Source organism: Triticum aestivum, chromosome 7B (genome assembly GCF_018294505.1).
Source record: "Triticum aestivum cultivar Chinese Spring chromosome 7B, IWGSC CS RefSeq v2.1, whole genome shotgun sequence".
NCBI lineage: Eukaryota > Viridiplantae > Streptophyta > Magnoliopsida > Poales > Poaceae > Triticum > Triticum aestivum.
This window is the reverse complement of record NC_057813.1, coordinates 69,300,837-69,323,061: the sequence shown is the minus strand read 5'-3', so window position 1 is coordinate 69,323,061 and position 22,225 is coordinate 69,300,837. Positions and strand designations below refer to the sequence as shown.

General features: G+C 43.0%; 1 protein-coding gene across 2 annotated transcripts; it reads left to right on the top strand.

The window, feature by feature from the left end:
• The first annotated feature begins 15,271 nt into the window (after positions 1-15,271).
• Positions 15,272-18,660, top strand: LOC123159564 (putative ubiquitin-like-specific protease 1B). Of its 2 annotated transcripts, none has more exons than XM_044577394.1 (10): positions 15,272-16,124; positions 16,226-16,420; positions 16,635-16,772; positions 16,896-17,215; positions 17,339-17,510; positions 17,612-17,710; positions 17,803-17,934; positions 18,080-18,180; positions 18,277-18,454; positions 18,550-18,660. In XM_044577394.1, the coding sequence occupies exons 1-10, from the start codon at positions 15,870-15,872 to the stop codon at positions 18,604-18,606; spliced, it is 1,647 nt and encodes a 548-aa protein (XP_044433329.1). In that variant the 5' UTR covers positions 15,272-15,869; the 3' UTR covers positions 18,607-18,660. The 2 variants fall into 2 exon arrangements, with proteins under 2 accessions (XP_044433329.1, XP_044433328.1); XM_044577393.1 differs by having other exon boundaries at positions 16,872-17,215.
• Positions 18,661-22,225: the final 3,565 nt, after the last annotated feature.

The following is a 22,225-nucleotide window of genomic DNA, read 5'->3' as shown; positions in this document are numbered from 1 at the left end:
CGACCTTTCGGTCTCTTGTGTTCCGAGGCCATGTCTGTACATGCTAGGCTCGTCAAGTTAACCCTAAGTGTTCTGCATGTGTAAATCTGCCATACACCCGTTATATGTGAACGTAAGGATCTATCACACCCGATCATCACGTGGTGCTTCGAAACGATGAACTTTAGCAACGGTGCACAGTTAGGGGGAACACTTTCTTGAAATTATTATAAGGGATCATCTTATTTACTACCGTCGTTCTAAGTAAACAAGATGCATAAAACATAATAAACATCACATGCAATTATATAAAGTAGTGACATGATATGGCCAATATCATATAGCTCCTTTGATCTTCATCTTCGGGGCTCCATGATCATCTTGTCACCGGCATGACACCATGATCTCCATCATCATGATATCCATCATTGTGTCTTCATGAAGTTGTCACACCAACGACTACTTCTACTTCTATGGCTAACGCGTTTAGCAACAAAGTAAAGTAATTTACATGGCGTTCTTCAATGACACGCAGTTCATACAAAAAATAAAGACAACTCCCATGGCTCCTGCCGGTTGTCATACTCATCGACATGCAAGTCGTGATTCCTATTACAAGAACATGATCTCATACATCACAATATATCATTCATCATTCATCACAACTTCTGGCCATATCACATCACATGACAATTGCTGCAAAAACAAGTTAGACGTCCTCTAATTGTTGTTGCATCTTTTACGTGGCTGCAATTGGGTTCTAGCAAGAACGTTTTCTTACCTACGAATAACCACAACGTGATTTTGTCAACTTCTATTTACCCTTCATAAGGACCCTTTTCATCGAATTTGCTTCAACTAAAGTGGGAGAGACAGACACCCGCCAGCCACCTTATGCAACTAGTGCATGTCAGTCGGTGGAACCGGTCTCATGTAAGCGTACGTGTAAGGTTGATCCGGGCCACTTCATCCCACAATACTGCTGAAGCAAGATAAGACTAGTAGCGGCAACCAAGTTGACAAGATCTACGCCCACAACAAAATTGTGTTCTACTCGTGCAATAGAGAACTACGCATAACCTGGCTCTGATACCACTGTTGGGGAACGTTGCAGAAAATTAAAATTTTTCCTACGGTTTCACCAAGATCCATCTATGAGTTCATCTAAGCAATGAGTCAAGGGAGTGAGTTTGCATCTACATACCACTTGTAGATCGCGTGCGGAAGCGTTCGAGGGAATGGTGATGATGGAGTCGTACTCGACGTGATTCAGATCACCGATGACCAAGTGCCGAACGGACAGCACCTCCACATTCAACACACGTACGGAACGGACGACGTCTCCTCCATCTTGATCCAGCAAGGAGGAAGGAGAGGTTGAGGAAGACAGCTCCAATGGCAGCACGACGGTGTGGTATTGGTGGAGAAGCAGTACTCCGGCAGGGCTTCGCCAAGCTCGTGACGGAGGAGGAGAGGTGTTGGGGAGGGGAGGGGCTATGCCTTCGTTGTGTGTTGCAGCCCTCCCCTCACCCCTCTATTTATAGGGGAAGGGGGGAAGGGGACGGCCCCTCTAGATGAGATCTAGAGGGGGGCGGCGGCCAGGGAGGGGGGCTTGCCCCCCAAGCAAGGGGGGCGCCCCCTCTAGTGTTCCCCCCCCCAACTCTAGGCGCATGGGCCCAAGGGGGGGGGCGCCCAGCCCTCCAGGGGCTGGCTCCTGCCCCATGCGGCCAATGTGGCCCCCCCCCGGGAGGGGTGGCCCCTCCCGGTGGACCCCCGGAACCCCTCCGGTGGCCCCGGTACAATACCGGTATCCCCCCGAAACTTTCCGGTGTCCGCATGACAACTTCCCATATATAAATCTTTACCTCCGGACCATTCCGTAACTCCTCGTGACATCCGGGATCTCATCCGGGACTCCGAACAACATTCAGTAATCACATACAAGTCTTCCTAATAACCCTAGCGTCGCCGAACCTTAAGTGTGTAGACCCTACGGGTTCAGGAGACACGCAGACATGACCGAGACGGCTCTCTGGTCAATAACCAACAGCAGGATCTAGATACCCATGTTGGCTCCCACATGCTCCTCGATGATGTCATCGGATGAACCACTATGTCGAGGATTCAATCAACCCCGTATACAATTCCCTTTGTCAATCGGTATGTTACTTGCCCGAGACTCGATCGTCGGTATCCCAATACCTCGTTCAGTCTCGTTACCGGCAAGTCACTTTACTCGTACCGTAATGCATGATCCCGTGACCAAACACTTGGTCACTTTGAGCTCATTATGATGATGCACTACCGAGTGGGCCCAGTGATACCTCTCCGTCATACGGAGTGACAAATCCCAGTCTTGATCCGTGTCAACCCAACAGACACTTTCGGAGATACCTATAGTGCACCTTTATAGTCACCCAGTTACGTTGTGACGTTTGGTACACCCAAAGCACTCCTACGGTAACCGGGAGTTACACGATCTCATGGTCTAAGGAAGAGATACTTGACATTGGAAAAGCTCTAGCAAAACGAACTACACGATCTTGTGCTATGCTTAGGATTGGGCCTTGTCCATCACGTCATTCTCCTAATGACGTGATCCCGTTGTCAATGACATCTAATGTCCATAGTCAGGAAACCATGACTATCTATTGACCAACGAGCTAGTCAACTAGAGGCTTACTAGGGACGTATTTTGGTCTATGTATTCACACGTGTATTACGATTTCCAGATAATACAATTATAGCATGAATAAAAGACAATTATCATGAACAAGGAAATATAATAATAATGCTTTTATTATTGCCTCTAGGGCATATTTCCAACAGTCTCCCACTAAAGGCCTTGTGCTGCCCGTATCGCGGAACGAAAGTTTAGTCCCACCTCGCTAGCTGAGGGAGCTCGAGAGTGGTTTATAAGCCCCAGTCCCGCTGCCCTCTCGAGCTCCTCTCTACTGCAGCCTTATGGGCCTAAAATCACTCTCTGTGCTTGTGGGCCTATTGGGCCTACTGTGGGCTTGCATCCTGGCCGTAGTAATGGGTTTCTAGTCGTATGCAGGCCGTGGTGGCCATGTAGGTGGCACTTTTTTTTAATTTTTTCCCAGTTTTTTTGCTTTCCTTTTTGTTTCTCATTACTTATTTATTTTCTTTTATGATAATTCTTTTTGCTATTAAAGTTTGTAACAAAATTCTAATTACTTATTTATTTTCTTTTATGATAATTCTTTTTGCTTTTAATGTTTTGAACATAATTCTAATTACTTGTTTATTTTCTTTTATGATAATTCTTTTTGCTATTAAAGTTTGTAACAAAATTCTAATTACTTATTTATTTTCTTTTATGATAATTCTTTTTGCTTTTATAGTTTTGAACATAATTCTAATTACTTATTTATTTTCTTTTATGATAATTATTTTTGCTATTAAAGTTTGTAACAAAATTCTATATAATTTTAGGTTCAATAATACTAGAGGTTTATAAAAGCCTTTTCGTTGATTCCTTTAGTACCAGTTCTAAGGCTGTTACAAAGGCATTTTATTTGGTACAGGTTTTAAGGCTGGTGCCCCACGAGCACCTTTTAGTACCTGTTTGTGGCATGAACCGGTAAAAGAGTTTTTTAGTTGATTCTTTCTGCAGCTGTTTTTTAGTCCCACCTCGCCAAGCGAGAGACACTCGCAGCGGTTTATAAGCCCTGAGTGTAGAGACGATGAAGGGAGAAGCGCAGTGCTCACCTGCACGTTGGCCTGAAGCTAAGCAACGTGGAGGTGAGCATTGCGCCTCTCTTTCATTTTAGCATGGTATATATAGGCATATCATTGGTCCCGGTTGGTGGCATGAACCGGTTGGTGGCATGAATAGTTAAAATTTGAATTCTTTGAAATTTGTGTGAATCATAAGTTTGTGATTAACTTTACTAAAAAAATGAGCATAGGTGCGTCTATAGAGAGAATTCAACCTAAATTCATAATAAATTTCTATTAATTTCAGAGAAATTCAGTATGAATTTAGGTCAAATTCCCTGTATAAGGGCATCTATTTTCACTTTGAGAGGAGCTCAACAAGGAAGAGAGGGAGGGACTTATAAACCGGTGTGAGCGCCCTTCGGTTGGCGAGGTGGGACTAAACTCTGATCGCAATGAGGACCAACCCTTTAGTCCCGGTTGGTGACACAAACCGGGACTAAAGGGCAGCCTTTGGTCCCGGTTCAAGCCACCAACCGGGACCAATGGTGGTGGGCCAGGAGCGAGGCCCATTGGTCCCGGTTCGTCCCACCAACCGGGACCAAAAGGTCCAGACGAACCGGGACCAATGGCCCACGTGGCCCGGACGGCCCCCGAGGCTCACGAACCGGGTCCAATGCCCCCATGGGTCCTGGTTCTGGACTGACCTGGACCATTGCCCCCTTTTCTACTAGTGTTAAACACTTACTAATTCAATTAATTCAACTAATTCAACTAAGCATTTACTAAAAATAAACTAGTTATATTAATTCAAATAATCTCATATACCTAAATTTTAATTAGTTCAAATAATCTCATATACCTAAATTTTCTTACTAAAAATAAACTAGTTCTATTAATTCAACTAGTTCAACTAAGCATTTACTAAAAATAAACTAGTTATATTAATTCAACTAGTTCAAATAATCTCATATACCTAAATTTTCTTACTAAAAATAAACTAGTTATATTAATTCAACTAGTTCAAATAATCTCATATACCTAAATTTTCTTACTAAAAATAAACTAGTTCTATTAATTCAACTAGTTTAACTAAGCATTTACTAAAAATAAACTAGTTATATTAATTCAACTAGTTCAAATAATCTCATATACCTAAATTTTGATTAGTTCAAATAATCTCATATACCTAAATTTTCTTTCTAAAAATAAACTAGTTCTATTAATTCAACTAGTTCAAATAATCTCATATACCTAAATTTTCTTACTAAAAATAAACTAGTTCTAATTCATCTAACATTAACATTCTAACATTCTAAAAATAAACTAGTTATATTAATTAATTCATCTAAACAATAGAAAACAAAAAATAAGTAAAAAAATATGTGTGTGTGTGTAGTATAGTGTGTGTGTGTGTACGTACATGTGTGTGTAGTATGTGTGTACGTGTGTGTATGTGTGTGTGTGTGTGTGTACGATCGAGCGGGCGTACGGGCGGCGGGGGCGGCGAAGACGGGTGGCGAGGGCGGCGAGGGCGGCGGGGACGGCGACGACGGGTGGCGGGGGCGGCGACGACGACGGGCGGGGGGGCGCGCGGCGACGACAGGGACGGCGAGGCCGGCGAGGGCGGCGGGGACGACGATCGAGGGCGGCTAGGGCGGCGGGGGCGGCGATCGAGGGCGGCGGGGGCGACGGCGTGGCAGCGTGGCGGCGTCGGCGTCGGTGATAGATTGAGTGTCGCGCGAGAAGTGAAGAAGTGGTCGATGATGGAACTATTTTTTCGTAAGTGTAGTATATATAGGAGGGGCCTTTAGTACCGGTTGGAGGCTTCAACCGGTACTAAAGGCCAATTTTGGCCAGCTCAAGCGGCAGGAAACAAGGGCCTTTAGCACCGGTTGGTGGCTCCAACCGGTACTAAAGCGCGACACATTAGTATCGGTTGGAGCCACCAACCAGTACTAATGATCGTGCGCTGCCACCCGCAGTGTGCTATTTTTAGTCCCACCTCACCGAGCGAAGGGCAGCCACACTAGTTTATAAACCCAGCCGCGGCTGCCCTTTCGAACTTCTCTATATAGCAACCTTCTAGGCCTAACTAGGGTGCGCTGCCATGTCAGCCTGCTGGCCCTTCTAGGCCTGAATTTGCACACCCTAGGTCTGGCAGGCCCACTGGACAGCACCCCAACAATTTTTTATGTATTTTTTTTCTTTTCTGCATTATTTATTTTCTTCTATTTATTTTTGAGTAATTTTTTTATATAGTTTTTTCTTTTCTGCTTTATTTGTTTTCTTTTATTTATTTCTGAGTAGTTTTTTGCTGTATTTAGTTTCTTTGTGAATATTTTTGCTTCATATAATTTTTTTCTTTTCTGCATTATTTATTTTCTTCTGTTTATTTTTGAGTAATTTTTTATATAGTTTTTTCTTTTCTGCTTTATTTTTTTTCTTCTATTTATTTCTGAGTACCTTTTTTTGCTGTATTTAGTTTCTTTGTGAATATTTTTGTTTTATATAGTTTTTTTCTTTTCTGCATTATTTATTTTCTTCTATTTATTTTTGAGTAATTTTTTATATAGTTTTTTCTTTTCTGCTTTATTTTTTTCTTCTATTTATTTCTGAGTACTTTTTTTGCTGTATTTAGTTTCTTTGTGAATATTTTTGCTTTATATAGTTTTTTCTTTTCTGCATTATTTATTTTCTTCTATTTATTTTTGAGTAATTTTTTTATATAGATTTTTCTTTTCTGCTTTTTCAGAGTTCGTTTTGTTGTGATTTACTGTTTCACGGTCATTTAGATCTCGAAACAAATTGGTAAATGACTGAAAAACAGAGGTGCCCGTGTAACTGATGAGTTCTCGTCCGAAACCCTAATACTCCGAAAGAGATTGTCCAGTTTGTACACGAAGTTCGTCTAGTTTTTACCATGACCCTCTCTACTCCTTCGCACATGCTATGTGGGTGAAATGATGATACCTTCAACATTTTTAGAGTTTGTTTTGTAGTGATTTTCATTTTCACAGTCATTTGGCTCTGATGTAAACAAATCGGTGACTGAAAAATAGCAAATGATGTCAGAACGTGTTGGAAATTGATGACTTCGCTTCGAATGCTGCATAATGCCGGCTCAAAAAAGTCTGGAGTTCAAATAAGTTAAAAAAATGAAGTGCCCGTGTAACTGATGAGTTCTCATCCGAAACCCTGATACTCCGAAAGAGATTCTCTAGTTTGTACACGAAGTACGTCCAGTTTTTGCCGTGACCCTCTCTACTCTTTCGCACATGCTATGTGGGTGAAATGATGATACCTTCAACATTTTCAGAGTTTGTTTTGTAGTGATTTTCATTTTCACGGTCATTTAGCTCTGATCTAAACAAATCGGTGACTCAAAAACAGCAAATGATGTCAGAACGTGTTGGAAATTGATGACGTCGCTTCGAATGCTGCATAATGCCGGCTAAAAAAAGTCTGGAGTTCAAATAAGTTAAAAGAAATGAAGTGCCCGTGTAACTGATGAGTTCTCGTCCGAAACCGATGAAGACTCATATTGAGTCCACAAATTATACACATAGAGTTTAATGAAGACCAAATGCTTGTGATAATTTGAGAAGTAACATATTTAAATTGTGCATCTGAACACAGAAAAAATACATCAGTACCGCCTTTCAGCCAAAACGCGCTACTGCTACACAGAAGTACATAAAAAATACATTGATCATCAATGACCTTTTTGTATAGAATATAAATTGTCAATAGGAATCTACCACCGATTTAAGAACCGACGAAGACTCGTATTGCAACCACAGATCCTACACATAGAGTTCAATGAAGACCAAATGCTTGTGATAGTTTGAGAAGTAACATATTTAAGGTGGTCAAAATCTTGCTAGGGGAGCAAGGTGGGACTAAAAATAGCCCTGCCACAACCTCTTTAGTACCGGTTCGTGCCACGAACCGGTACTAAAGATGATGGTGCCCGGCCAGCACCTTTAGTACCGGTTCGTGGCATGAACCGGTACTAAAGATTCGCAATGAACCGGTACTAAATCTCTCCTCCCGCCTAGTCATTTGAACCGGCACTAATGGATACATTAGTGCCGGCTCATATGCAAACCAGTACTAATGTTTCTCAGATTTGACCCTTTTTCTACTAGTGTGTGATGAGGAGAGCAACCCAGGTGACTTAAGTTAGGAAGAGAATGATTGGGCTCAGCTTCCACCATTTAAGCTACCAAATGGTAGGAAGAGCAGGGCCAAAAAGAATAAAGTTAGGGTTTGGTATGATGAGGAGAGGGAAAACCCACAAGAACAATTTGTCAAGCAACTTTGTTTCCTAGATGTCCAGCAGTTCAGGAGGGCACTCCTTACATTTGACATCTCACAAAATAGGAACTACTCATTTCATAGGAATTGCTCAGATAGAGTTATTGTAGTTTGCAGTACAGATGACTGTCCTTTTTTATTACTGCTTCCAAATTGCACATGAGAAGACATTTTGCATGAAGAAAATGAATTTGTACCACAACTGTCCTGCTGTTGGAGAGAGCACCAAAGTGACTGCAAGATGGTTGGCACATGAGTGTGAGCAACAGTTAAGGTCTGACATAAACACACCAGTCCAGGCAATAATTGACAATTTGAAGAAGAAACATGGAATTTAAGTGTCCATTCACATGGCCTACATGGCAAGGAAAGCAGCTAAGGAAGTTGTCCAAGGAGATTAGAGGGCACAATACACTAGGATAAGGGATTACCTCCAAGCTGTGTTGGATACCAATCCTGGAAGTAGATGCATTGTCACAACAAAGCATTTAAAGCTTCATCCTAGCAAAAACCCTAGATTTCATGGCTTGTTCATGTTCCTCAATGCTTGCAAAGAGGGCTTCCTAAATGGTTGCAGACCCTTCATAGGTACTTGCATAATTATTTTCCCAACACATTTGCCATTGCATTTGTTTATGTTTGGTGCTATTGTGTTATGTTTGGTTGTAGGTGTTGATGGTTGCTTTGTTAAGTTGACAACAGGGCAACAAATATTGGCTGCAACTGGAATAGATGGTAATAACAACATCTTTCCCATTGCATTTGCTATTGTTGACAAGGTAGACACTAGTTATTTAAACAGGGCCTTTTTAAAGCCATAAACAATGTCTTCCCAAATTGCCCTCAAAGATACTGCCTTAGACATATTTATCAGAACTTTCAAACAGCTGGCTTTAGAGGTGAAGAGTTAAAGAAGTATATGGATCAGGCTAGTTATTCATATACTGGGCATGGTTTTGATCAAGCAATGGAAGGCATGAAAAGAGAGTGTGAGGCAGCTTGGAAATGGCTTAGAAAGATACCCAAGCATACATGGGCTAGACATGCCATGGACAAGAATTGTAAAACTGATTTGGTTGTTAACAATATTAGTGAAGTGTTCAACAAAATGATACTTGATGTGAGAGTGAAACCAATTAAAACCATGGTTGATGGCATCAGAACTAAATTGCTAGTTAAGTTCAATGCCAATAGGACCAAGACTGAGACAGCCAAGTGGCAGATATGCCCAACATATGCTGAGAAGCTAGAAGAAGCAAAACACCATGCTAGATATTGTCAGTCAATCAAAGCAGGACCTGATCTATACCATGTTAGCAGTGGAGAAAGAACATATGCAGTAAATCTGCAAGTGCACACATGTGGGTGTAGCAAATGGGACATGACTGGTGTTCCTTGCAAGCATGGTGTTTCTACAATTAAGAAGGCAAAACTTCATCCAGAAGATTTTGTTAGTGATTTCTTCAAGAAACCAATGTACCAAGCAGCCTACAATCCAATTGTGTATCCTGTGCCTGGGCCTGATCTATGGCCAAATACTGGGACTCCTGACATAGAGCCACCAGTTTTCAGAGACAAGCTAGGAAAGAAGCAGACTAAGAGGAGAAAGAATCAGTTTGAGAAGCCAGCTCCCAAAGATACTTCAAGGATGGCAACAATAACCTGCAGCAATTGCAACTTGACAGGGCATAGGTACACTAGCTACCACAAAAATCTAAAGCCAGCCCTAGCAATGAGAAGGAACCAACACCAGGTTAAATCTTGTGTATATATGTTGTCACTGCAGGTTAAGTCTTGTGTATATTTAATACTATGTTCTAATCTGTCTATATGTTGTCACTGCAGGAAAACAGGAGAGTTGATGCACCAATGGCAGCTCCATCTGCTCCGCCAGCAGCAAGGGCAAGAGCTCCTGCTGCAACCAGTGCAACACCAAGGACAGTCCATCAGCTCCAGCTGCAACTAGGGCCGCACCTAGGGCAGCTCCTTCTGCTCCTTCTCCAACAAGGCCAAGTTCATCTTCTGCTGCTGTTGATAGGCCTAGTTCATCTTCTACTACTGCTGCTAGGTCAAGGGCAAAGAAAACATTCATACCATCAAGACTGTCAGGTATTAGAAGAGTGAGAAAGCCATCATACAAGATGTCTGAATGGTTCAATTGTTCTCAAGGTAGCAAGAAGTGATGTCATGTTGAAACATGTTTAATTCAGCCTGTTGGCTAGTTTGTGATGAAGAATATTAAGAATTTCATGTTGAAACCAGTTAGTTCAAGTCCTAGTGGTGGACTATGTAATGTACCTAATGGTTGTGATGCACTATAGTACTCTGGTTATGATGATATGATGATGAACTTACTAGTTATGATGTTTTCAAGAAGTTTTCATTCTGTTGTGATGATGATCATAGTTTCATAGTTGATATGATGATGATCTTAGTTTTCATGGTGTTGATATGTTGGTGATCATAGTTTTCATAGTTGATATGATGTTGCTCATAGTCGACAAAACCCAAAATGGGTCCACTTGGGCATTTTGGGTGGCTCGGCGTCGACAAAACCAAAAATGGCTCCACTTGGGCATTTAGGGTGCGTCGGCGTCGACAAAACCCAAAATGGGTCCACTTGGCATTTTGAGTGCCTCGGCGTGGACAAAACCCAAAATTTCTCCACTTGGGCATTTAGGGTGGCTCGGCGTCGACAAAACCCAAAATGGCTGCACTTGGGCATTTAGGGTGCCTCGGCGTCGACAAAACCCAAAATGGCTCAACTTGGCCATTTAGGGTGCCTCTGCGTCGACAAAACCCAAAATGGGTCCACTTGGGCATTTAGGGTGCCTCGGCGTTGACAAAACCCTAAATGGATCCACTTGGGTATTTAGGGTGCCTCGGCGTCGACAAAACCCAAAATGTTAATATGAAGCAGAAGTTACTGACATATTAATTTTAGAAATCCAAAAAAAATGCACAAAAAGAGTTTGGCCTTGGGCTCGAACCCATGACCAGTGGGTAGTAACCAGGGGTTCAATACCAATGGGATAGTGTTAGTGATGTTGTTTGAGTAGCATCCGCAATTTTACTTATATTTAGTTAGGCACGCACTATGTTGAGAGTGCGTTGAGGCCGGCAGCGTGGTGAACGTCCGTTTAGTATAACTCGTCGTTTCGGTTTCTGCCTTTAATATGTGTCCACCTCCGCTCTCTCCGATCACTCGCCCACTCGCCGCCCGCACCGCCCACTCCTCTTCCCCCTCTCTCTTGTCGAAACCACTGCCCAATTAATGTGGATAAGCTGTCGGAGGTCGCCGACAACCAAGAGCTCGTCATCATCAACCAAGAGCTCGCCGACAACCAGGAGGGCGGCGGTGAAGATGTGGTGGAGCTAGCGCCGGCCAAGAAGAAGAGGGCGACAGTGAACAACAATGACGTGCGGCGCTCCCAACGCCTGAAGATGCTGAAGAAGGAGGAGTGACATGTTGTCTTCAGTTTCGTCAGTAGAAGAAAAAGTTTAGTTTCGTCAATATGTTAGTATGTCAGTTCTATCTATGTCAGTTCTATCTATGTCAGGCTATCTATGCAGATACTATCTATGTATGCTAGCAGTATGAACTTGCTATCTATGCCAGGCTATCTATGCAGGTACCATTTATGTATGACAGCAGTATGCTCTATGCCAGCAGTACTATCTATGTATCCAAGCTGATAATTCATCACAAACTGAACTTAATCCAAGCTAATAATTCATCACAAACAGAGTACTCTCACAAACAACATAGAATCCAAGGTTCATTGCTACAGAAATAATAGAGTTCACCACAATAAAGCTTAACACATTACAAGCTTTCCTCCATAGCTACTACAAAAGACAACATTGACACACATGGTCAGACAACAACACAACTTAGTCCTCATCACAAATAGCCTTGATCTGATGAAGCTTCCTCTTGTTGCTATCACCTGCTGTCTTGAGCTCAACAATGCAGGAAGCAAGAGTACTCTTCTCCATGGTCAACTTCTCCTTCACTTTCATCAGCTCAGCAATGCAACAATCCAGCTTATCCTTCTCTTTCTTCATGTCATCCTTCTCTTTCTTCAGGTCAGCATAGCAAATCTCCAAAGTCCTCTTATCAGAGCTCAACTTTTCCTTCTCTTTAAGATGGTTGAACTTCAAATTCCTAATGACAGTGGCTTGAGCTACATGAATTTGCTTTAACTGGTCAACAACAGCCTTCAATTTTTTGATCTCAACATCCTTTGTCATGCTGCTTTCCACACTCACTGAAATGTTTTCAGCATCATTCTTCTGGTTTACCTCAGGCTGGCTATCCTTATAATCCAAGAGGTTGTTCACATCTTCAACAAGCTTCTCATATGTCTCCTGCAACTCTTTTTTCTGTTGTGTGAGATTGTGTACAGTGCTTGAATGCTCCAGGCATGCCATCTTGTTATCATGGTGGCTATGCTCATACATAAGCCACAGCTTATGAATAGCATTCTGCAGATGCTCTGGCCAATGCTCATCTACCCACTGCACTAATCCACAATTTGCAACACCCTACAATAGAAAAAATCAGTTCAAAATTACAGACATTACTTACAGATTCAGTTAAATAGCTGATTCAGTTAATGTACCAGAATCAGATTCATTTAATGATGAATAATTATGAAAACTACAACTAAGAACAGTACCTATGAACCCTAGAACTAAGTTCAGTAACTATGAACCCTAGAACATCAGCACTAACTATGAACCCTAGAACATGAACAGTATCTATGAACCCTAGAACATGAACAATATCTATGAACCCTAGAACATGAATAGTAACTGCAAACCCTAGAACAAGAATTGGAATGCTGCAAACACAACTTGAAACTTACTTCAGTGGCACAGGCAATGAACCTCCTACTAGTGCTTATCCCCTCAAATGCAACATATTTCCTCCCTGGATTCCCATGCTCACAAGTCACATTCAAGTCGTCAGCAAGACCCTCGAATGATGGCTCATCAATTGTAGCCTAGAAACCCTAGAACACAAATGAGCAATAGAAGGTTCTGACCTTGAGAGGGGAGTCGTCGGAGGAGATGTACTGCGCGGCGGATCCCTCAGTGCTCTCACTGTCGCTCCAGGACACCATGGCGGACGGCGGACGGCGGCGACCGGAGAGGAGAAGAGCAAATGGGAGGGGAGCAAGCGAGCGTGGGGAGCATAGAGAGCAAGCGTGAGAGCAGAGAGAGCGAGCGATATGTGGGCCGGTGCGGGCGGTCTGTCTCTGGCGACCCGAGCGCGTCTGTCTTAAGCAAACGGCGCCGTCCGCGCGTCCGTTAGGCCACGTCATAGATTTTGGGCCCCACCTGTCTGAAACGCCCTCAACCGTGCCAATTGACATGTTCAGTGCACTCTGCAAAATGTTTACTGAATCCGCGGTGGCTTTTGCAAATAATTAGTGACCAGGTTGTTTTCTGCAAGAGAAGCCCCAAATGTGGTGGTTTCTTGCAATTCACTTGAATCAAGCGGTTCGTCAGGCAAGGCAATTTGCATTCTTGCTCTTCATTCTATGTCCCACACGCAATAAATCCTGCCGAAGAAGAAGTACTAAACTTTGAAATTGATTTCGAAGAACTTGATGAAATTTGAATATTCTCTGGCGGGCCCCACCGTAAAGGATTTACTTAACACGACGCATGTATATCCCTTTTTTAAGGGAGGGGGTGTTGGTGTGAAAGTTAATAGGACAATGGGAATTTTTCCATACTTGCAAAGGCATATTCAGGGTAATTCGATCCCTGTCCCCGTTGCTTTTTACTCCCTCCGTCCCATAATGTAAGACGTTTTTGACACTAATGTAGTGTAGTGTCAAAAACGTCTTACATTATGGGACGGAGGGAGTAACATACTGGCAGATACGATGGTAATACTTTGTCGAGAGAGCTAAATTGGATTACCACATTTATAGGCTTTGTTCATCTCCTAATTGGGGTAGGGGTGTGGCTTATGTTCTTTAGTTGACGATACAATGCTCTTTTTGATGCATGACATGGCGTACCCGAAAAGAGTAAATGATGCATTGCATATTTTAGCAGCGTGTCAGGACTAAATAACCGATTTTATGAAAGTAAACAGTTTTGCTAAAGCACATCTAGACGTGCCATAAGTATTGCACATCTAACTCCTATGTCATTGATCTTACGTCGAGATTCGCTTGGATATTTTTTTCCTTTTTTTTTCTTCTTTATGCTTGATTCACTCATTTAGATGTGCAATAGTTAGAGCACATCTAGATGTGCCCTAGACACACCCAAAAGTAAAATACAGTGTACTAAGGAGGAGATGGAGGAGCAACACACTTAATAGGCAGATGAGAGCACTGCTTTTTGTCATTCTGGATGCTAGCACCCGCCAATTTACACTCATGTTAGTTTATTTCATTGATCATCTCCGTAGTTTCCTTCATGTTACATGCATAGTATGAATTTAATAAGATGATTGTATGCATCGCTTGATGTAGAGGCCGAGGATAATCATCTTTTCCACGAAAAATATTGCATGCATAGTATGGATTTAGGTACCGGGTATGAGGTACACAACCTTGGAGGTGGCAATTTGAGGATTAACCGGTCATGTCCACGAATGCGCCTGACATATAGGATGCCAGATTTGGTGTGCCTTGGTGTAGATGCTCTTAGATTGGATATAGATGACATAGATGTAAGTTACAAAACTTGCATCAACAATTTTTAAACTTACACCTATAAGTTTTGAAACTTACACCATAAGTTCTAAATAAATCTTAAAAACCAATTTGAGCCGTGTATCTCCCGTCTGACGGTTCAAGTTGATGTTTTCTATTCTTTCACCTCAAGTTGTGGATTTGCTCGGATTTGGTCGTAGTTTGTCTATATTCATGTGTTTTCACATTAGATCCTCAGGGGTGGTTGCTGTTCTGCTGCGCTGGTCCTATGAGGTCTTAGCACGACGACTTTCAGACTGTCTGCTACAACAAGTTTTGCTCTGCTCCGATGAGGGAGGTGCAATTGCGGACGTGCCTTCGGCTCGCTTCAGTTCTTATAATCGTCGCTAGATGGTCTATCAATTTGTATGTAATTTTTATTATTTCTGGTATTTGTTGTGCTATCATGATTGAAGATAAATGGATCGGAAGCTTTCTCGCCAAAAAATGGTTGTTTGTTTCTATTGTCTACATAAAACTGTGTTCAATCTAATGTCAACAGTTAGCAGTAACAAACAACCTGAAATTCTCTCTGTCAGTTTTTGTCTCCTCTCTCACTTTGACGAGTTGATCCTTCCGGCAAATTGCCCTTGCCCCATGCGCCAGGCCTCCTCCACATACCGACGGACGCCTAGCCCCCCGCCCTCTCTCCTCCATGGCGCCGCCCCCGCTCCTCCCCTTCCCCGCCCTTGACCGACGGTCACCGAGCTCCCCGCAGCCCCCATGGCGCCGCCGCTTCCTGCTGGATCTCCTAAACAGTCGCGGGCTGGGCGGCGGCGGCATTCCCGGATCTGGAACGGGCTGGGCGGCGGTGAAGAGGAGCAGCGACGGCCGTCGGCTGCCTCTAGTCGGTTCGCCGGGGGCGCGACGTCCTCCGGTGGTTGACCAGCGCAGGGAAGTTGGCGGTTGGTAGGAAGCGATAGCTTATCAGCTGGACCAGGTACCCATTACTCTTGTTAGAAAAGGGAGGAAGGCGGAACGAGGCAGAAATAGCATCAGCTCCATGTCGTCATTATGTGTGCGTGCATGGAAACAATGAGAGAAATCTGCAACATGTGCCTGCCTACCTTACTACACCATGTCGTCACTATGTGAAGATCCACCGCTTGTCCGCAGTAACCATGTTCGCCGGTTCAGACTTGCTCCGCCTGCATATGCAATGTTGTCATGGTGGCAACAGGATGTGATGGCTGTCAAGCAGGACTTCAGCCTTCATTAGCAAGCCGCTTAGCCGGCATATCTGCGATCGCTATACTGAGAGAGGGCCGACATCTTTTCCCCATGGAGTGTCTCCGCCTGACGTCCGTTTCGGGCGCCGCATGCGGCAGGCTGCAGGCTGCGGCGGCGGCGGCCGTCGCTCTCAGGACGGCGCCCAACTCTGACGAGCTCCTCGCCCACCCACTCCTTCATGGCAGAAACCTGGTAAAACTCGTACACATACACTTTTGGCTTTTACTGTTAATTCCCTGTATCACTCAACTCACACTAATAATTGGTGTGTATACATCTTTAACTTAATTAAGGTGTTGGACAACACTGACATTCAGCAACCAGATGATGATGATGCTGAAGCTCATTTCTTCCTTCCCAATGCCAATTTGAAAGAACTTGCTGAGAAAAATGTCAATGTACACCGACCTCTTTCTGATCTTCACCATGAAATGGATGATTCCTATCCAGGTTGCTCTGTGATGCCCAGCCAGAGTATTATTGACAAGGTTAGTCTATATTGTACAGTATAATTTATTAGCCGCAAGGTTCAATTTTATGAACCTATCTAGGTCTTGGTATTAAAAATTATCTCCACACTCTATTCTTCCAGTTCTGTAATGCCGATGAGTCTGAATGTTTACCTCCAGTTTATGTAGAAGCTAGGTTTGTCAGTTTCATTTTCCATTCCACTTGAGATCTAATTTTTTTCCTGTTGCGCAGAATCACAATGTCATAGTTACTCTGGATCACTCTCACCAATCAAATGCTAATCCCTCCGGTAAAAAATGTGTGATAATTACGAGCAGACGTTTCACTTCCCCTGTTTCTGCTGCTGACACAACTGCGGAAGCTCAACTTGTAAGTCATTTTATTTGCTTAAAAAAATCTCTGAGCTGTGTTGCTCTCCCTCTGCTGATCATGACATGACACCATCATATTAATATTTTTCTGTTGCAGTCCAATGATTCTCCAGATGTGCAGATTACAGATGAAAGGAAGATCAACGTGAGTTGCAGTCAATTGTGTAAAAATATCGATGGTGCTTCTAATAGCATTATCAGTTCTGCAAAGCCTCGTGACAATCGCTCTTCCGATTATATCCCCGCATCCAAAGTTCAGTATGTAATCAAGGTTAGCACTAGTTCTTCTAGAAGAAAGAAAACACCTCATGATCCGAGAAGAGTTCTTCTCCCGTCCAATCCTCCTTCTGTCCCTGAAACAAATCGATTTCCAGTCTCTGCTCTTGAGAGGAGATATTATGCGGCGTTTTGCAGACTTGCACGGAGTGAAAGATATCAGTGGTATATATGCTCTTTCCTGTTCCATTTCTGTAGCTCAATTATTTTTCTTCTGATTCTGCATTATGCCAAAGACATACTTCGCTGCGTCATATTGACATTTATATTCTATCTTTATTTGAGCAGCATGACTGCCATTATATATCGCAAAGTCCGCTGCTCCTACCTCTCTCTTGGTCAGTCATTGATGCCAGGGGGTCATGTCAATAACTTTCTGATTTCTGTTTTCTGCCGGAAATTGTTTGATGATTGCCATCCATCGGTTTCTAAAAAACATTACTTCTTTTCTTATATTGGGGTAATTATTCTCTTCATTTGAAGCTCCATCTGTTTCCACATATATACATGCCAAAATATGTTTTGTCATGGTTTGGCTGCTGATTCTTATATATTTTGCAGGAAAACATTCTAAAATACAATAATAAAGATCAATTTAAACTCATACAAAATACTTTTAAAGGTGCAAGTCTAGTAAAGAAAATTGATGCATGTGAACTGGTATGATATTTTCTTATTGCTTTCCTAGTTCTCGTCTCTTATATTTGTGTAATATATGAACTTGTTCTTACAAATATTCTTCTCTGTTGCAGCTATTCTTTCCTATATGCCATTGCAAGCACTGGTTTTTATTTGTTGTCGACCTGCAAAACCATCAATTTGTATTTATGGATTCCTTGTTCCGTAAGAAGTCTCGTTACCAAGTTGTCGTCAGTGAGATGCTTGTAAGTAATTCTATTTGCAAATCTTCCTCTATTTTTCACGTACTCCCTAATTAATTGACTATCTAATTCGGATGGAGGGAGTAGGTTTTTTAGTATGTTCACCTTCAACGATTAGTTATGTTAATGCTGATGTGTTGTAATTTAGGTTGGTAATTTTAAACATTTGTGGAAGGAGATAGTTGATCCAGAGTATAGCTTCGATAATTTCAGAATTGTCTATCCTGCTATGCCAAGACAAGGAAACGGGTAATGCTATCTACAACCATGTGTTTCTTGATGTTCATTGCTGACATTTGTGAAATAAATTTTCTTGTTGATTTTTGTGCTTTATTTGATTATTAGGAATGATTGCGGTGTCTTTGTCATGAAATGTATGGAAATCTGGACTCCTAGAGTTGTTCTTCATGATTACTTCTCAAGAGTCAACATTCCAAATATAAGGATACAATATGCGAATCAGCTGTTCTTCAGTTCAAAGAATACCGCTGATAAGTCTCTGGTAACACATCTCCTTCGAGAGGTAATCCTCTTGTTATTTTTTTGACCACTTCGGTTTCTCTTGCCAAGTATGTCTGGCTGATGTTTAGTGGTGATCTGTTCTGTCCTTTTCTGCAGGGCAAATTTCATCTTGTCAGAAAGAGTGTAACTTCAGAGTCCAACGCGTCTCAGTAACCAGGACAGGAGAAATAGATACTGTTTCATAGACGAATGTGTCTCAGTAAACAGGACATAGGAGAAATAGATACTGTACTAGGACCATGCCCGCTTCATGCCGCAGAAAATTGTGATTAGGTTTTCATTGATGGTTTTAGCCAAATTAGTTGTATGTCATCTATTGCTATGGTGCAGTAAACATTGGCGAGAAACAAAGAATGGCATGCACTTAGATCGAAGATTGAAGACAACAAAGTAGTGCAGCAAAGTACATTCTCAATCACCACATGAAGAATCTGTGGACGTCTGAGTGTGGTTTCCCAGCTCCTTAATTTCCATTAAGCATGCATCTGATCATTCGTGCATCGCATTATTTCACTTACTCTTGCGCCAATGTTTGGCGATGCAACTGCATGATCCGTTGATGCCCTAAGTTATCAATGGAAGCTAGAAAATGGGAGTTCATGGAGATGATGCTGCATTTTAGACAGTGTTACTGGCACATGTATTATCCATTCTCCTGCCATTAAAATAGGCGTTTTGTGGGCTCTAAATCGGTGCCATGCACTTACCAATCATGTTCTCTAAGTGATTTAAATCTAGCTAATATGACTTTACATATAGTGAATGCGACCATTGAAATGAATTTGTGACAAGTATGCCTTGTCTTTCCCCAAATTTTTTGGGGAGGCACATGCACAAACGTTTGGATATTTATGGTTCCAGATTTTTTCCGAGAGAGTGACGATAAATTATATACTTGTAAAGTTGGGCATATTGTATGCAAAAAATGAAGGCTACGTTGCATAATCATAGATAAATCAGATTGGGCGTTTTTAGGAGAATCCAACTAAATGGTGGGTTTTGTTGTAAATGGTTACTGAGTGATTTGGTCATTTAGGGATCGTATAGTTTCCAGTTTCTACACTTTTCGGTACACAACTCGTAAGATGCTGCAAAATGCAATCATGCAACAGTTTTTGATTTAAAGAGAATGGGAATCCTCCGATCAACCATGTCCTTCATTTAATAATAGGCATGACATGGACCACTAGAAAGTGATTTCATCTACTTTGTCCTACAGTCCCAGGACTTTGTTCGGTGCAAAGCCATAGCTACCATCCTTAGAGCATTACTAGTAGTACCCCTAAATCCTCAAATTCTCAAAAATAACTGCTTTTTTACGGGTTGCAACAAAAAAAAAAAACGCAAAGACTAGAACCCCTAAACCCTCAAACCCGCAAGAAAAAGTAAGGGTCCAACCCTCAAACCCAATTTCAAACCGTAGAAGTGAGGGTTGGAGGGGGGCGCTCGACCCCAGCCCGCACTCCCTTCCCCCGTCGCGCGGGAGGGAAGTTTCCCCTCCCCAACCTCCCGCTTCCTCCCTCCCACGCCGCCGGCCGTCGCCCACCCCAAATCCGGCCGGCCCCCCGCCTCCCCTCGACGCCGCCGCCGTTCCCCGCCGCCTCCCGCCCCGCGGCCCGGCCCCCGGCCGCCCGCCTCCCGGGCCGGCGTCCCGCCTCCCGGCCTCCTTCCCCGCCGCCTGCCGCCCCCCGGTCGCGCCCCGGCCCCCGCCCCCCAGTCGCCTCCCGCCCCCAGCCGCCTCCCGCCCCCCGGCCTCCCCCCCCCCCGCCCGTCCGCCTCAGCCGTCGGGCCCCGGCCCCCGCCCCCCAGTCGCCTCCCGCCCCCAGCCGCCTCCCGCCTCAGGCCTCCTCGAGCCGCCGCGCCAGAGGCCAGGCAGGCCAGAGGCAGCCGTGCCGCCGCCCCGAGCTCCCCGTAGGTATGCTTTCCTTTCTTTCTTTTTGTTTTATTTTTTTCCTTTTTGATTCATTGTTGGCACTCACAATTTATTGTTTGTTGTATTGTGTAGATGGAGGTGAACAACAACGACATGGACTCGTTGGATGGGCGGCGCATTGGCCCATGATGGGCAGTTGGATGGGCGGCGCATTGGCCCATGATGTATCTTTGCTTTACTTTTCTATGTCCTATTTGATTCGAACAATTAGTGTAATTTGCTCAAACATTGTTGTAATAATTTGAATGATTATTGTTTTATTTGGTGTTGTAATAATAACTAGAATGATTATTGTTTTATGTCAAATGTGATGGAATTTGGGATATGTCATATGATGAAATGTGATGAAATGTGTGATATATGAAATGACAGTTTTAAAGGTTGGGGTTGAGGCAAAGACTAGAACCCTCAAATCCAACCCTTAAAGCAGTTTAAGGGTTGGGTTTCAGGGTTCTAGTCTTTGCCCCTGTTTTTCAACCCTTAAAAGTGTCAAAAAGTGGCACTTCTCAACCCTTAAAACTGCTATAAGGGTTTGAGGGTTTAGGGGTTCTACTAGTAATGCTCTTATAAGTTGGGGGAGAGAAGTTAGGGTACGTACTCCTTCATAACACAACAAATACCCAACTTCTTGTGAGTAGAAAGTGAAGGAACATGTATATGGATGATTCTTATCTTGGTGTGTTTCCATTGGTGCCAAGCTAATATATTCACACAATGCGGCGGTACAAGTTGCAAGATTAGGAGTAGGAGGCATCAGGGATCGCAAGACTACAACTCACATCCTTGCGGGGTCCACGGTACCCAGTAGATGTTGTGGTGCAGCTTCAACGCCTTTCAAGCTAACTGCTCGTCCTACAATTCGGCATCCTCTGGATCCACAGGGACACTATGCTCTTTGCCGTTAGTGGAAGTGTGGAACGAGTAGATGCTGTACGACGACTTCAAGATGCACCACCTTGTCGCGTCAAACCACTGGATGAACACGTCAAGCATTAATCACCAACCGGTATCTTCACGTTAGGCCTCTGGCACCACTTATTTACATTTTAGTAGCTAGTTTTACTTCCTGGACTGGTCTCTGATGTATGCTTTGGCTTCACTCTAGTAATGGAGCCCGGGAGAGCAGCGATGTTATTCTAAAAAAATATCTATCTAGGAGTGTTTGCCTACATATTTTCCAAAACTGGCACCTCCGAAACCCCATGATGTACTTACTAGCTACAACTCGTGGAGTGTGTGTTCAGTGCCATTTTATTTAATCACAAATACTAGTTCATGGAAAATGTGAAGAGCATGCCAGATTTGTGCTACTGCTGTAATGGTCTGCGATCTAATCTAGATGGTTGCGGTGTTTAACTTCTAAACCACAACGAGGATAATTGCCGTATTTTTGAGTTGCATAACTGCAAGGGCCAGCCTCTCTTTGGTTCAAAGGATTTCCATAGGAAATTTTGATGATTCGTTTCTTAGGAACTTTTTCTAATGTTTGTTTGGTTCGTAGAACCATGAACCATTATTACTAAATATACCTTCTCTTTAATGTGTAACCATGCCACCTTTAATATGCCGCCATGCATGTGAAAAATGCGTACTTCAAAATGCAACCATGCATGCTACTTATATTGAATATATTTATTACAACTATGTAGTTCTCCCCAATTAGTAATCCAACAATATATTCATATTCCATATGACCAAATCTCATTCAAATATATTACATGCCTACCTTCCTTACAACATCATGCCGTCACTATATGTTAAGATACACAACTTATCCGCGGTAAGCATGTTTGTTTGTTCAATCTTGATCCGCTTGCATATGCATCAAGGTGGACCGGA